Consider the following 14,106-nt stretch of genomic DNA (forward strand, 5'->3'; position numbering starts at 1 on the left):
ATGATTCTCTCATCGATGTTTTTAACTCTTTCTCCCTCCCCCTTCCTCTATCTGAAATCAATAAAAATATGTTTTAAAAGAAACAGAGGTGAGTCTGTTAACAATCTGGCTTTCACACCACCTTCCTCACTTACTCTGGCCAAATCTCTCACTGTGGGGCTGCTGTTTTTTTTATGCAAGAGAGGGTATGTTTGGTGCTTGTTTTGAATTTTTAAGGTATTATTTTAGGTGATTAAATAAGCAAATGAAAACATTCTCAAAAATGACTGAAATCTGTTGTATTTATTTCTTGCTAAAGTTTGTACATTTACATATATCATATACATACTTTAAATCCTTCACTATTTCGCATGATTTCTATTACATAAAAACCATTTAAATGCAATAAATTTTGTTGTTAAAACAACAAATTAGCCCCAACTTATAAAAACACAGGAACAACTCTATTCATGAACATTTACACAATAGAGAAATGTACTATATATATATATCACGGCTTCTATACACGGCAGGGGACTCACTCATCTACACGGTTTAGGTTTACTTCAACAACAGTGAAATGTAATATTTATATACAACTATTTTAATAAAAATAAAGCAATTGTAAAATGTAAACTTAATTTTTAAAATATTCTTTAAACACTTTAACAATATCCACATAAATTACTGTTCCGTTCCAAAGGTGACCACCCCAAGTGCCCTAATTTTCTGAGAGATGCGTTTCTTCCATCTGGCGGGTGGCAACGAGGAACAGGCTTCCAGGACATGACTCGGTACCGTGAGCTCACCCGTCTGCTAATGCTGACGGTCTGGCCACTGACAAGGAGTGGCTGCTACTTGTCACTGATCGCTTTCACAATCTGCAGGGACTATGGCACCAGCATTGCGATGGGGCTGAAGTGGTGGGTGGAGAAAACTTTGAAGGTGAAGGAATGTTCCACACTGCCCTTACTGCCCATTAGCCTGAGCCACCGTGAATGGGATCCAGTTAATGGCTGGCAAGTTAAAAGCTCGCTCTCTATAGGCACACATATTACTAAAGACACTAGCGGCCTCCCCCTGCCCAGCCTGCGGTAATCAAGGCTGACAGCATCGGTTCTCCACTTGCGTAATTTCTGTTCTAGAAACGGCTCCTAAAACGTGAGGTAGAAGACAATGCAGGGAGGTGTCTAGGCCTTCACCCCACAGCTCTTCTCTGGACTGAGCAGACAGCTAAGCAGTCAGCTTAGCGTGCCTTGACCCTTCCCCGAGAATGAAACGTTTTGCATTTCCAGAAATCTGGGTGCAAAAGCAAAGACCTCACCCATCCTTGGCTAGAGCTCAGTGTGCCAGCTTGTGTCATGGCTTCAGACAGAGTATTATTATGCCATTGTCACATGCCCCCTCCAGTCTCACCCCCCCCTCCCATCCCCCAGTCCCTCTCAGAGCTGTTATCTTGCCTCAGCAGGGTCAGCCCATTAGGACGCTGGATTCCCACGGTCGGGAAGTGGCATGTGAAACCCAGGGTGCGCTTGCTGCCCAGTGGGAGCCCATGTGGAGTGGAAGGCCAGACGCGATCCTCTCTGCAGAGAGAATACGTTACCCCCACTGTGGGCCCCGGGTCAGGGGCCAGAGCAAGGAGCCTCAGACCTGCCAGGCTGCTCTTCGCTGAATTTGGTGGCTGGGACTTTGTGTCTATAGACAGATCAAGACAGGCTCACAGGCAAATAGTAAGTGAAACTCCAAAATTTTCTCCACTGATCAGCATTTTCAGGAATTGAAGTTAAGGTGCTTATTTTATAACACTATTCGTGAGAGCTGAGCTCTCTGCCCTGCAAAGGGAAACACTAGCTAGTCCCTTCTGATTGTTGATGAAAAGTGCTTAGCGGTTCCGCAAGCCTCAGCCGGCACTCCCCGCAGCAGGGCAGCACAGAGGAGAGGTGGACCAGCACAGCGCTCCTAGGGTAAGTGCTTTGTGGCTTTCTTTCTCGAATCATCTCCAGAGCCAGCCGCGATGCCGCCTGGGAAACCCAGGAAACCGGTGCACCGGCCTGCTGGAACCTCCCCAGGCTGCTGCGGGATGTGGAGAGCAGCTTCTTGGGAATGACAAGCGAGCCTCAGTGGGGTGTCCACCAGAAAGGATGCGACATGTATCCCCTCTCTTATTGGTTAAATGCAGTGCCTCTGAGAGCCGGACACTTGGCCACAGACTCTTCCCTGCCCCGGGAAACACTCCTGGGATGCCATTCCCACGCCTTTGCCCATCACCTCTTTAGAACCCTCTGGCCCGGGGTGTCTTAAGTTTGTAGAACTTAAAACATTCACTGCGTGTACGTGTGTGCAAGCGTACGTACACAGGTGAGAGGCCCAGACGTGGGAACCTTGCCCCCTACACGCCGGACAGGACAGTAAACTGGTTCCCAATCTCTCAGAGCCGAGGGCTGGCCACATGCACGTCCACCCCAAAGGGCAGGTGGCCAGCTCACACTCCCCACCCCCAACTTTAATTTGGTCTAATTTCTCCTGTTCCTATAGCTTAAAGGAACAGCATTAAACATCCATGTGCATATTCTCTCTGCAGAGCGGATATTATTATCCATGCCAAAGGCTACTTGGCTTCCTAACCTACATGGCTTTATACTGAAAGTCCAAACATGTCAACTAATTAAGGCCCAAAATGAAGCTTTTTTATTGTTGCTACTCCTTTAGTGTATGATTTCTGCAAAGCACTATAATTCTTGGAAGGAAACACACTCGTGCAGAACAAAGACCCTGCTGATCCATCAGAGCCAGGTCACCAAACATCAAGAACAAATCAGGAATATGGTAGAATTGCAAAAATAATTCAAGACTGTAGAGTGAATTTAAAAAGCTCAAGTTTTAACTACCAACACACGACTGCAGCCTGGAGCCGAAGGTTGGTCTCCACTCTACACCCCAACTCTCTGACTCAGGATCAGACACAAGAGCACGAGGCCTCAACCACTCACTCAAACACACTCAGATGCAGCTGAGAATACACCAAACACGCTGGCTCGGAAAATTTAATCTCTAGTTTCCTATGTACATGCTGCCAGATAAGCAGTAGCTCAAACAACTAAGGCCAGTGGCTCTTCTTTGGGGAGAGGCGGAAAGAGACCCAAGTATAAAAATATTAAAGTGTTAACCTGGCCCAGAGCCTGTCCTAAAATTCTTCTACCTGTGACACTAGATGCGAGTTGTGCAGCTGCGAGCCTAGAATACAGTACCCTATCTTGGGAAGCCCTGATACACGTCAGCGTGTGTACTATCACTTTAAAGGAAGAAGTAAGGATGTGGCATGAGGAGAGGGTTTGTTTTGACCCACTACAGACAGACACAAGCACCTACATGAGCTGGTGGGTCCTTGCTTACTCAGTTCTCCTGAAAGCTCTATTTTCCTGGACTAATTACAACAATAAAGAACGTGTGCTTTAAAGCATCACATTTTGTAAAAAGCCCCAAACTGTCAGTTTGACATTATGTTTAAGTGCTCTTAATACTGAAGTTGCTAAGACGGCTTATTTGTTTTTGTTTTGTTTTTTCACCCCTTTCTGTAATCTCAAATTATGATGAGTGCCCCCCTTGGTATTGTACACAGGACATTGAAATAGTTTAACAAAGTTGGTTCTGAGTCATTTTTTTTTTCCCCTGGTGATTCAAAGCTCAAAGATGAAATTTTCTAGCATGAAATCTTATTTTTTCAAAAATTTAATCAAAATATCATTTGACTTTAAGTTGAATAAAACAGTACCACTACATATGTTCTCAATAACTGCATTATATACTCAATCCTATGAGGTTTTTACTTGCTGTTCATATCACACTGGTTATTAAGGACAAAAATAAATTGGATGTACATATACCATATACTGATATACAACTACACATGAATAACATATACATACATACAGCCATAAATACCCACAAACACGACATTGGCAAGTGACAGGAAAGCATTTTCTTTGATGCCTGACATACTATCTACATGGACATTTTCCAAAAGCCTGCAATAGTACAGATACACACATACATCACACAGGGCGAGCCAGAGATGGAAGGAAACCTACGGTATATACAATTATGTAACTTGCAATATTTTCTTGCTGTTGCATTCAAGTCAACAAACTGCCATGCAGATTCAAGTATTACCGACATTCTCCCTATGAGGACATTCTCCCCGCATGCACTGTCCTAGCAGCGGGCTGCCCGCTTGGGTTTGATACTCTAGGTACATCATGACAATGGCAATGACTTTGGACTCCGGCCCTCGGGTAGGCGTGGGGCGTGGGCAGGGAAGCTGAGAGGAGAGGCAGTGACCGAGCACCTCTCTCTCACCTGCTGGGGGCATTTCATGGTGAACTACTGATCTCTAAGGTCCTCGGGATGACTGGATGGTGAGATGCCAGAGGCTGGTGGGGAGGCAGATGGTGGCCTGTTGGAAGGAGAGACAGCCAGGAGTCCTGGGGCAAGGTCAGCCCAAGGGCTCCTCTGCCTGCAGAGGGGGCTGGTCTTTCTCTGTCCCAGTAACTTGGATGCTCTGAGGAAAGCAGGTGCTACTAAAACCCCAAATCACACTCTTCCTCATGCCAGACTCTACCTTCACAAGCCCTAAGATGCCACTGTGGTTTTGATTTATACCTGGAAACAATTCTGCCACTGAAAGAGCGAAGGGACCGTTCACTGCTGAGATGAAGGAAGGTGACTACCACCCACTGAACACTGCACAGGGTCACCAGAGCCAAATGACAGAGATTTGTATCAACAGGGCCAGTTAACCCCCTATGAATTCAGGCTTAAAAAACTTAATTGATGGCTGCAAGGAAAAATGCCAAAGGAATTCAAATTTCAGGACAACTAACCAAATCCAAGAAAGTCTTCATAGTACGACAATGGGGAAACTTCTCTAAGGTCCGTTTTCTCCCAGCTGTCTCTGACTTGCGATAAAGGCAGAGAAGAGGTGCGCTCCTGTCACAGAAGGCCCTGCCTCACCTAAGAACACCTTCCAGGCTCCTCACAGGACAGAGGAGCAGCGGGGAAGGGCCAACAGGAAACCCTGTAACTTTGTGCTGTGGCCTCCTTCCCTGCTACTTGTCTCAATTCCTCTCCAGCCTGAGAAATTCTGTGGTGTGGCCACAGGTGAGATACAAACTCAAAAGGCCAAGCCCAGCTAGGCCCCGGCAAGCCAGCCACAGGAGCTCCCGCACATCACTTCCAACCAGGAAACAGCGCCCACCTAGAGCTAGGTAACAGTCGGAGAAGCACGGAGGGCCGTGGGCAGCCACTCTCTACCCAGGAACTCCAGTTCCACCAGGGGAATCTCCCACACGCTGGTTTTAATGAGATGATTTAAACTGCACACAAGTATTGCTTGGCTTAACTAGGCATCGCTAAGAGTTAATGAAAGGATGCTTTTAAAAAAGTGCACCTCACACAGTATCTATGGCCTGGCAATAGAACAAGGACTCTGCCTGTGAGTAACTAAGTCTTGGTCGCTAACGAGAAATTCCTGGCACCTCCCTGTAACAGTCAGCACGTGAGGCGGGAACCAGCCCCGAAACACGCAGAGATTTGACACACGGGCCACTTCTCGGCTCCAGTGGGCAATAGCACGACCACAGAGTCTTTGGATGCCTATCAAGATTTTCTGGACTGAAAATTAATATGAAGTGCATGTATGTGAAGAGGAATAATGGCTTACCATGTGCAGAGCGACGCAGGGCTCCATGCTGACATAGGGGAGGGGAGGGCGGGAAGGGGGCGTACCTTCGGAAGGAGAGGAGGAGGAGAGCTCCCTGTACCGTGAATTAGGCCGTAGGCCTGGGTTAGCGGTGAAAGGAATGTCTTTGATTTCTTCTGACTAGATCCCATAGGAAAGAAATTATGACAGAAGAAAACGTGGTTGGCTATGGGCACGATTCTCACGATCTCGTCAAACCAGGGGCCGCTTCCTCCTACAGGATACACTCTTGATCTGCTAGGTGCACTGACAACAGACAGACACCTGACAGGCCTCAGGAAGTGTTCATGGCCCGTCCCCTAAAGATGGACAACGTCATGGCAGGGCAGGCTGCCCCCTGGCTCACCAAATAGCCTTGCGATTGTTTTTAAAGATACACTATGCAAACACCGCATACTGCAGCCTCAAAAGTGCCCTTCTCATCCCATTATTATTAGCATGTGCAGAAGCCCCGGGAGACACATCAGTGACTCACACAGCGGGAGCCATGTCCTGCTGTGCTAACCGAGGATTCAGAACTGCTTTGAACGCCAGGCTCGGCGGCAAGGTACCGTTCTGTTCATTAAATACTACAAGTGGAACACGTAGGGACACTATGTACACAGATGCACGCACACTGTGGGCAGACACATTTAAGCCCACCAGGGATTTTTTTTTTCCCTTTAGTTATCGAAGCTCAGAGACAACCTGGTCTAGGGATCTCTCTCCCCTTGGCTCAGGATAAAGAACTAGGCAGAAAACAGGCAGGCCGATCATTCAGATTCTAGGAAGAAAGATGATTCCCTTGTGGGAATCTTGAACACAGTCAGAAGCTACAGAAATGAATCAGGTCTTATGAGCCACATTGTTAACTATCCTATTCATTTCTTGGTTCTGAAACATAAATTGTCATTGCCTTTATCTACACAAGACAGAAGGTTAGAGTGAGTTTTTCAAAGGCGTGGCAAAGTACTTATCACAAAACAAGCGGCTATACCCTTAGCGAGGGGTTTCTCTTTTCTGGGCACCATCAACTATGAACATTTATATAGGCAGGAAGTGAATGTGAATAAATAATCATGTGATTTAATGCCACTGGAAATGGCCACAGTTTAAGAGCAGGCTTTCTCTAACTCCCTGGAACCATGCTATGCATGCAGAGTCCCCGATTCTTTGGTCATAGTACCTTTAACTAATACACTGAGTAGAACTAGAGCAATTTTCTGTGGGAGGGAAAAAGAGCATTCAAAGTGACTCCTCCAGTTCTGAAGTTGTGGAGATTACAGCTGTAAGGATCACAAAGTTTCAACATCAGAAAGTTCTAACTCATGGTGGGCTCAATTTTCACTCCTATCTCTTCCTATACAAGAGAATGTTCTTTTTATCACCCTGAATTCCACAGGGACCGTCACGGAAACAAGCTTATAACTTCAAGGTCAACAGAATGATTTTGAGCAGATAGAAAGAAATGATTTAAAATAGTCTCTATTCTTAGGAGAAAGTTCAGTAGGAGCAAAGAGAAGTGACTATCAAAGAGACTTAAGATAAGAATAAACTAAGTAAGTAACTCGGTATATGCAACCGGCAGAGTCCTCACTTTTCCAACCACAGTCCATTCAGACTATTTATTACTCTCAGATGGACTTTAAAGACTCAGGATTCCGTTGCTGGAAACCTGCAGCTCCCTGTTCTTCTCTTACTTGTTTTTCTTAAGACCCTGATGTTCTCACAACCAGGAGACAACAGCTGCCTACACACGTTTAAACTCCTGGATGACAAGGGTGATGACAACAGAGATGGCTCTGGATTCCTGGTCTAGACCCCGTGGGAGCGAGGTAACAGTTTCCTGCAGTGTCAACACGTGCCTCCTGCTGCCGCTCCCAAGAGTTGATCATTATCATGCTCTTTAGAGAACAAAATGAACCTTGTGTCATCTTTCCTTAACCTTCAATGGCAAAAAGGCCCCACCTCCTCTTTCCTTGCTTGGCTAAAATGGACTCAACACTCCAGCACGCTTCGTAAGTTCTCCAGTCTCGTGATCTCCGCCCCCCTCCCCCTGCTTCCTGCAGGGTCAGACCCCAAAGACAAGTGCTGAGGTGCCCGCACAGCTGCGTCAGTGTGGAGCACCCGATTCCCGAACTGGAATTTTGAAGCGAACTTCTGTGAGTGCTCAATGCCACCTCTGTGACTGGCAAGAATTCACATATGAAGGTTTATGTTAAGTCTGGCTGGAAGTGATTAAACTAAGTTTGTCCAGTAAAGTGGTTCACAACGGATTCATTTTTTTTTAACCTTAAAAAAAAAAGTGTAACAGTTGGTTTGAGAATACATAAAACAACTGAGAGAGTGCAAACAAGAGAAAACCAAAGGAGAAGTGATACACAATTCAATCTGAAATCATGATCCCCTCCCCCTCACAAAAAGGTGCATTAGTTATCAAGTGGCAAAAATCGTCAAAGCAAAGAAATCAAGAGCAAAGAGACAATCTGTACAGACACGAACAAAAATATACAATAGAAAAGGTTACTAATGCACCATTTAGTCACAGACTATTGTTTTTGTTTTTTTTAAATATATTCACGGATTTACCAGAAGGATCTTGAAAAACTCTGTTTTGCTCCATGACCAGCCCTTTCCTGGTCGCAGATGGATTCTAAGTAACTTTTTGCTTAATGCTGGGTGTTTCGGGTCGGTGATCTTTCCGCTCTGAAACGTTGCGCTTGACTTTGGCAGTGACCGGAGATGAATCTGGGTTCAGAGAAGGACTCGAATGCGACTTCTTCAGTCCTGGGGCCTCACTGCCGTTGCTGCCCAGGAGCTTCTTGCCACCTTCTTTCAGAATGCCGATGTACGTCTCATACCGGGTTTGCTGGAGGGGAAATCAGAGAAGAACTGCTGTCAACACACTGTTCACAAATGCACGTGTGCAGCACCCCCAGTGCACTGGCTACCTGGAGTGCAGCCTGGCTGTTGAAGACTTGACTTCATTCCCCAAAGTGGGCAAAAGCCCCAGGGGACTGATGGACTCACTCGTTTAGATGAGAAATGAAGACAGAACTTTAGTTCAAGTTTGCTCTGCATTCTGAAAGAATGCCGACTTGGAGTTACTGGCCATCAGATGGAAGAATCATGCTATCTGAACACTCAGCTACAAGAAGGGTGTAAGTGGGAGAGGCTATAACTTCCTGATTTTTGGCGACTGGGTGGCTCCAATGGCTCCGTGCTGCCTGTACCCACTTGAACTTCCCTCACATGACCTAGGTGTCACTTGAACCTGGCTTGAATATGGTCCCTGTAACTCTACAAAGACTCAACCGGAGGAATCAGTCTATGGGGACTCGACTTTCTAGTCCCCTATGAGACCACAACACTTTCCAGCTGCTCTGGGTTTCCTGCCAAACTTCAAATTATTTTCTGATACTTTTCTCATTCAACAAAACTTTTCCATCAATGATTTGTTGAGTATTCACTACGTTTTAAATAGTTTCCGATTCTCTTGTCGCTGGGCATCTTTTTGTATGAATAACTGAAAAGAACATAGCAGAGAATTTTTTTCCCTTCTAACTCTAATTGGTACTTTTTAAAAAGCTTCTGAGTCACTATTTAGAACTATTATATAGATTGAAAATTACAGAAGGATCTCAGATTCTTGATTTGATAGATTCTAGTAAAAATAAGTCAGATGAGAAGAAAAGGCAAAGCAAAGTAAAGGTGGAAGGGGGCCAGAAAACGAGGGGTGCGTGGTCGTGGTTGAGAGAAATAAGGTAAGGGAGAGTGCAGTGGGTTCACGAACGTTCCAGGGGCTGCGCTGTTTCTGAGTGACAATGGCTTACAGGGACACAGGCTATGAAACCCAGTAACATAGCTTTGCTTTTTACCATTTTCTGAAACCAAACCACATGCCTCTTCAAAATACTTTAGCTAAACATCTTTGAGAACCATTCAGTGGATATTGGTTTCTGCCATGTCTTCCTGGATTACAGACCCATCTAAATATGTAAATCTCTCCCACTCCCAAATATTTCCTCTGAGTAAGGGAACAGCTTTGCATGAAGCTCTGACCAGCAGTGGGAATAGACAGACATAGAGGTGGATGCTTGTTGAGTTCCCAAGTCAGTAATCTCTGGGGACACTTAATCTCCAGTGTACTACATTCCCATGTTTCCCATAAAATCACCCTGGTCTGACCCAGAGAGGCAGTGCTGAGGCTCATGAGCCACCACCCAGCAAAGACTTGTCTGTATCCTACCACGTCCACGTCCACATCCACCTGACCGGGACTGTCAAGATGCCGTGCACGGCAAACCCGGCACAGATACACCAAGTGAGGGGCAGGCTGCTGTGCTTAAGACTGGGCTCTCTCTCCACACAGAAAGAAAAGTAGTTTATACCATACTTTTGAGGTTAACAAAACAGATATATGTGCTCTGAGTATCTCTTATGTAGCAGTAAATGAGACCAAATATTATTTTCCATGTTCAGCTTAAAAACAAAGAGCAACTGGACCACTGTATATGGCTACGTTGGATGTTCATTTGGACAGTAACTAGATGTCATTCATACATGAAGTGCAGCCTCTAAATTTAACCCTATAACAAAGCATTCATTAAAGAGATAAAAAGCTGTCAATGGTTATTTACATCTGATTTCCTTGGCCTGATCATTCTTACATGTGATTTACATGCAATGTACCAGGAGCATGGTCAATATTTCAATACTAACCTAAGGTTCTAGGCTCCCTGGGTTGGAAAGTAGCAGCCTCATCAGTATTAACACAGAAAAGAACCTGCTGCTGACACTAACAAGTAAACAACAACATGAAAGTTTTGTACTCTTTTCTGATAATATTATTCATAACCAGAAGGTAGAGAGGTAAGAAGAAATGAAAACACCTGAATGTTTTAATGAATGTAGTTTCATGCCACAAAGTAATCACACGATGCGAGAATTAGCACAGCTCGGGTGAGGTTAAAAATGTGATGGGATGTAAGAAGTGAGTCTGGGAGGTGCATGTGGTAGTGAAGGACTAGCTTTGGGGCCAGGTGGCGCGTTCGGGCACTGCACTAATAAAAAGTGCAGCATCAACTCATTTTCCTAAATCGTTAGTCTTCATTATGGAGCCCTTTCAAGTGTGTGTCTTTCATTAAGAAGGGCACAGAGGGTTTGAGAATAAGATGTGCCTCAGGGACAATTTGCTGCCTTTTGTTAGGTTATTAAAGATTTTGTTTTAGTCTCTTGCCGATTCGTTTTCAGATCAATTCTTAGAAATGTCAGTGCTGTATGCTCAGCGTCCTTCCTCAGAAATTCTCCAACAGTGTGAATAGATTTCTAACAGGATGGCTGCCTGATCCAATTCCACTATCAGAAAAAAAAGCTTGAGGTGGGATTTTACCAAATCCCAGTCCAGCAGCTATGCTCTGCAGATAAGCATCTGAATATTGTTTTTATGGTTTTGTCCTCAGCAAAACTCTCTGCCTTAATTTCCTTCTTAAGATTTGCTGTTTTCATGAAGCCTTCTGTGACCAAGAGCCAAAGACAATTCCAGTGTTTAATGGCTTCTTTATCTACTAAAATAAAGTCTTTCTCCCCTCTGTAACCTCCTTACATTTTTCGCTATATTACTTTATTAAGATGGCCTTCAATTACTTGTAAAAATACTTCTCAGATGCATAGAAAAATATATCCCTGGTCACTAGTAGCAAAGCTAACTTGGGAGGAATAAAAAACACCATGTCCAAGGCCAAGCAAGCTGCTGCATAAGTTGAAGGTTAATTGTCTGCTTAAAAAAAAAAAGTCACACCTACCGATGTTATTTGAGAAGAAATGTAATCACATCCACACATACATGTGCATGCACCAGACTGAGCAGTTTCTTTTCTCTTGAGCCCTGCGTACTATTTTTTATTTGATTTGATGGACCGCTCTCTCCTTTTGCCCTCTGCTAGGAATACGACAGTAACCACTGGAATGAAAATAAAGCTGTGCCGCCACTTGTAACACAGAGCTGTCATCTGCATTCAGACCTCACAGCTCCACAGACCCACCCTGCATACATTTCCTCCTGACATTTTCCTTCCTCACCAGGGCAGGGGAAAGGCCATCTTAGAATGAAATGGGAAGAAACTAATAATGTCATGTACATAGCAAACATCTTTTGCTCCTAGATCTCTGTGCTGGAAAACAAAAAATAAAAACAAGCAAACAAAACAAGGAGGAGCTTTTGAAGTAACTGCTGGTTTAAATAGAGACTGTGTTTGCATTCTCTTGGGGATGATGGCAGAATTGATGTGCACAGACTTTCTCCTTGATCAGCTGGATCACCCGCCACTACCTGCTAACTTATGAAAGTAATTACATTCAAAACAGAGTTTCCTATAAGTTCTTATCTAAAAATGTAAAGTTTTTTTCCCTATTTTCCCCTCCTACTTCCCTATCAGTCTTCAGCATGCAGAGGTAACCCATTGCCTGTGTGTATACAGCAAATACACACATTTTTGGTTCACCTGGTCTGTATTTGTGGCTTTCAGGAAAACCTTAGGAAGTGTGGATTCAATGCCGTTTCACTCTACCTTTTGGCTTTATTGCTCTCTAAATAAATTTTGTGACTTCAATTAAAAAAAAACTTTAAAATAAAAAACTCACTTCTTATATTAATACAAGCAGAAGAGGTCAAAAAGCCATGATCAGACAAAAAGGACTGGGCTTGTAGGACATGTTTTGAGAGCGTCAGTGTGTCCATTCTGTAGCTGCAGCCCCTGCCCCTATGGCATCCAATGTTTGCCAGAGGATAACTCGGGCCAATCCACTGCCTGAGAGAGAAATCAGAGCTCACAGGCCATGGATGGCTCTCACCCATCCCTGGTCCTGCTACTGCCCTCCTCAGCGTCCACCCGAGAACAGCACTTGGGCTGTTAAGGACAGTCTTCCTGATTCAAGAAGTAATTTTTAAACACTGCTACCTCTCATTCTTTTCTTTGTTACTCTAGTTCTCAAAATCCTTTCTATAAAGCCGGTCTGTTTCAGTACCCAGATATTTTTCTTTTAAAAAAGGAAATCCAAATTCTGAATTTAAAAGTCCACAAAGCTCACTTAGAAAAGATACGCATTTTGTTTTCTGGGTGGAAACTTCAAGAAATGAATTGTCCATTTCAGACCCACCAACTGGGGGCTCCGGTCATCCCAGTTCCTAAGGGTCCCACCCAGTGTGGCCTTGTGGGAGGGTTTTGACAACAGTCTAGTACAGTGATGGCGAACCTATGACATGCGTGTCAGAGGTGACAAGCGAACTCATTGTTTTGGTTGATTTTTCTTTGTTAAATGGCATTTAAATATATAAGATAAATATCAAAAATATAAGTCTTTGTTTTACTATGGTTGCAAATATAAAAAAATTTCTATATGTGACACGGCACCAGAGTTAAGTTAGGGTTCTTCAAAATGCTGACACGCCGAGCTCAAAAGGTTTGCCATCACTGGTCTAGTATAAAACTAACTTAAAAAAAAACACCCTGTTTGGATTAATGGCATTTTAAAATTTTGCTATTCAGTAAAATGGAGGGGAAAAAGTCCTTTGAAACACAGGGATATGAAGTTAAGTTTCTATATACCCAGAGAGGAATTTGAGTAGAGAAACACTACTTATCCGACAAAAGGCTAACTTGAGCTCTTATGGGATAGAAGTTGTCTCTCCCTGAACTTTTCCTTAGGGAACTCACATCTAAAGCAACATTTTAGTGCATTTTGACAACATTTTTATACAGGCCGTGCTCCTAATATTTCAGTTTATACTTTGTCTATGCTTCTGATTGCCCTGGAATCCTAAAGTCCTACACACATCCCTCAGAGGCAAGTCCCCAAACCTCTTCCCGGCAGCCTGGCTGTCAGACTCACAGCTCCAGAGAGGTCAATGGCAGGCATGAGGGACACGGGCAGTTTTTCGAGGGCATTTGTCAAGTAGGATTTCAGGACGCTTTGAAGGACCTTTGCTCTAAGCTGCCTTCTCCCATGGCATTTCATCCCCAAGATTATTAATTGCTTTTGAGCTTAAAGCGCTTTTACACCTTCTGCATTCTCAATGCAAATGCCCCTTCCCGTAGGAAGTCCCATAAGCTAGCATCTTACCAGTTCTATGTCCAATTTTATCCTGTGAAGTAAAGGATCTTCCAACCCATGGAGTCTGACACTGAGCAACCAGACCTCCCTCCCTCCAGGCCTCAGGTGCCACATGCAAAAATAAGGGGACGCGGCCACTTTCAGCTGCAAACTTTCCGGGATTCTCTAAGTCGGGGAGAGCTACTTGGAAGTAAGACATATGGAAGAGGACACACTACTGGTCCCTGGAGGGAATGGTGAACCATAAGGGGGGGGGGGGGGGGGTGGGGTAGGGCAGT

General features: G+C 44.5%; 1 protein-coding gene across 8 annotated transcripts in view; it reads right to left on the reverse strand.

Moving 5' to 3' along the window:
- Positions 1–267: 267 nt before the first annotated feature.
- The window catches only part of PSD3 (pleckstrin and Sec7 domain containing 3), a 432,295-nt gene continuing 418,456 nt past the window's right edge, over positions 268–14,106 (reverse strand). For all 8 annotated transcript variants that reach the window (XM_015565163.1, XM_006765503.2, XM_015565164.1 and 5 more), the window contains one exon: positions 268–8,585. In XM_015565163.1, coding sequence (XP_015420649.1) covers positions 8,370–8,585 — 216 coding nt within the window. In that variant the 3' untranslated portion in view covers positions 268–8,369. The remainder of the gene's footprint in view (positions 8,586–14,106) is intronic.

This window comes from Myotis davidii, unplaced genomic scaffold, assembly GCF_000327345.1.
Source record: "Myotis davidii unplaced genomic scaffold, ASM32734v1 scaffold93, whole genome shotgun sequence".
NCBI lineage: Eukaryota > Metazoa > Chordata > Mammalia > Chiroptera > Vespertilionidae > Myotis > Myotis davidii.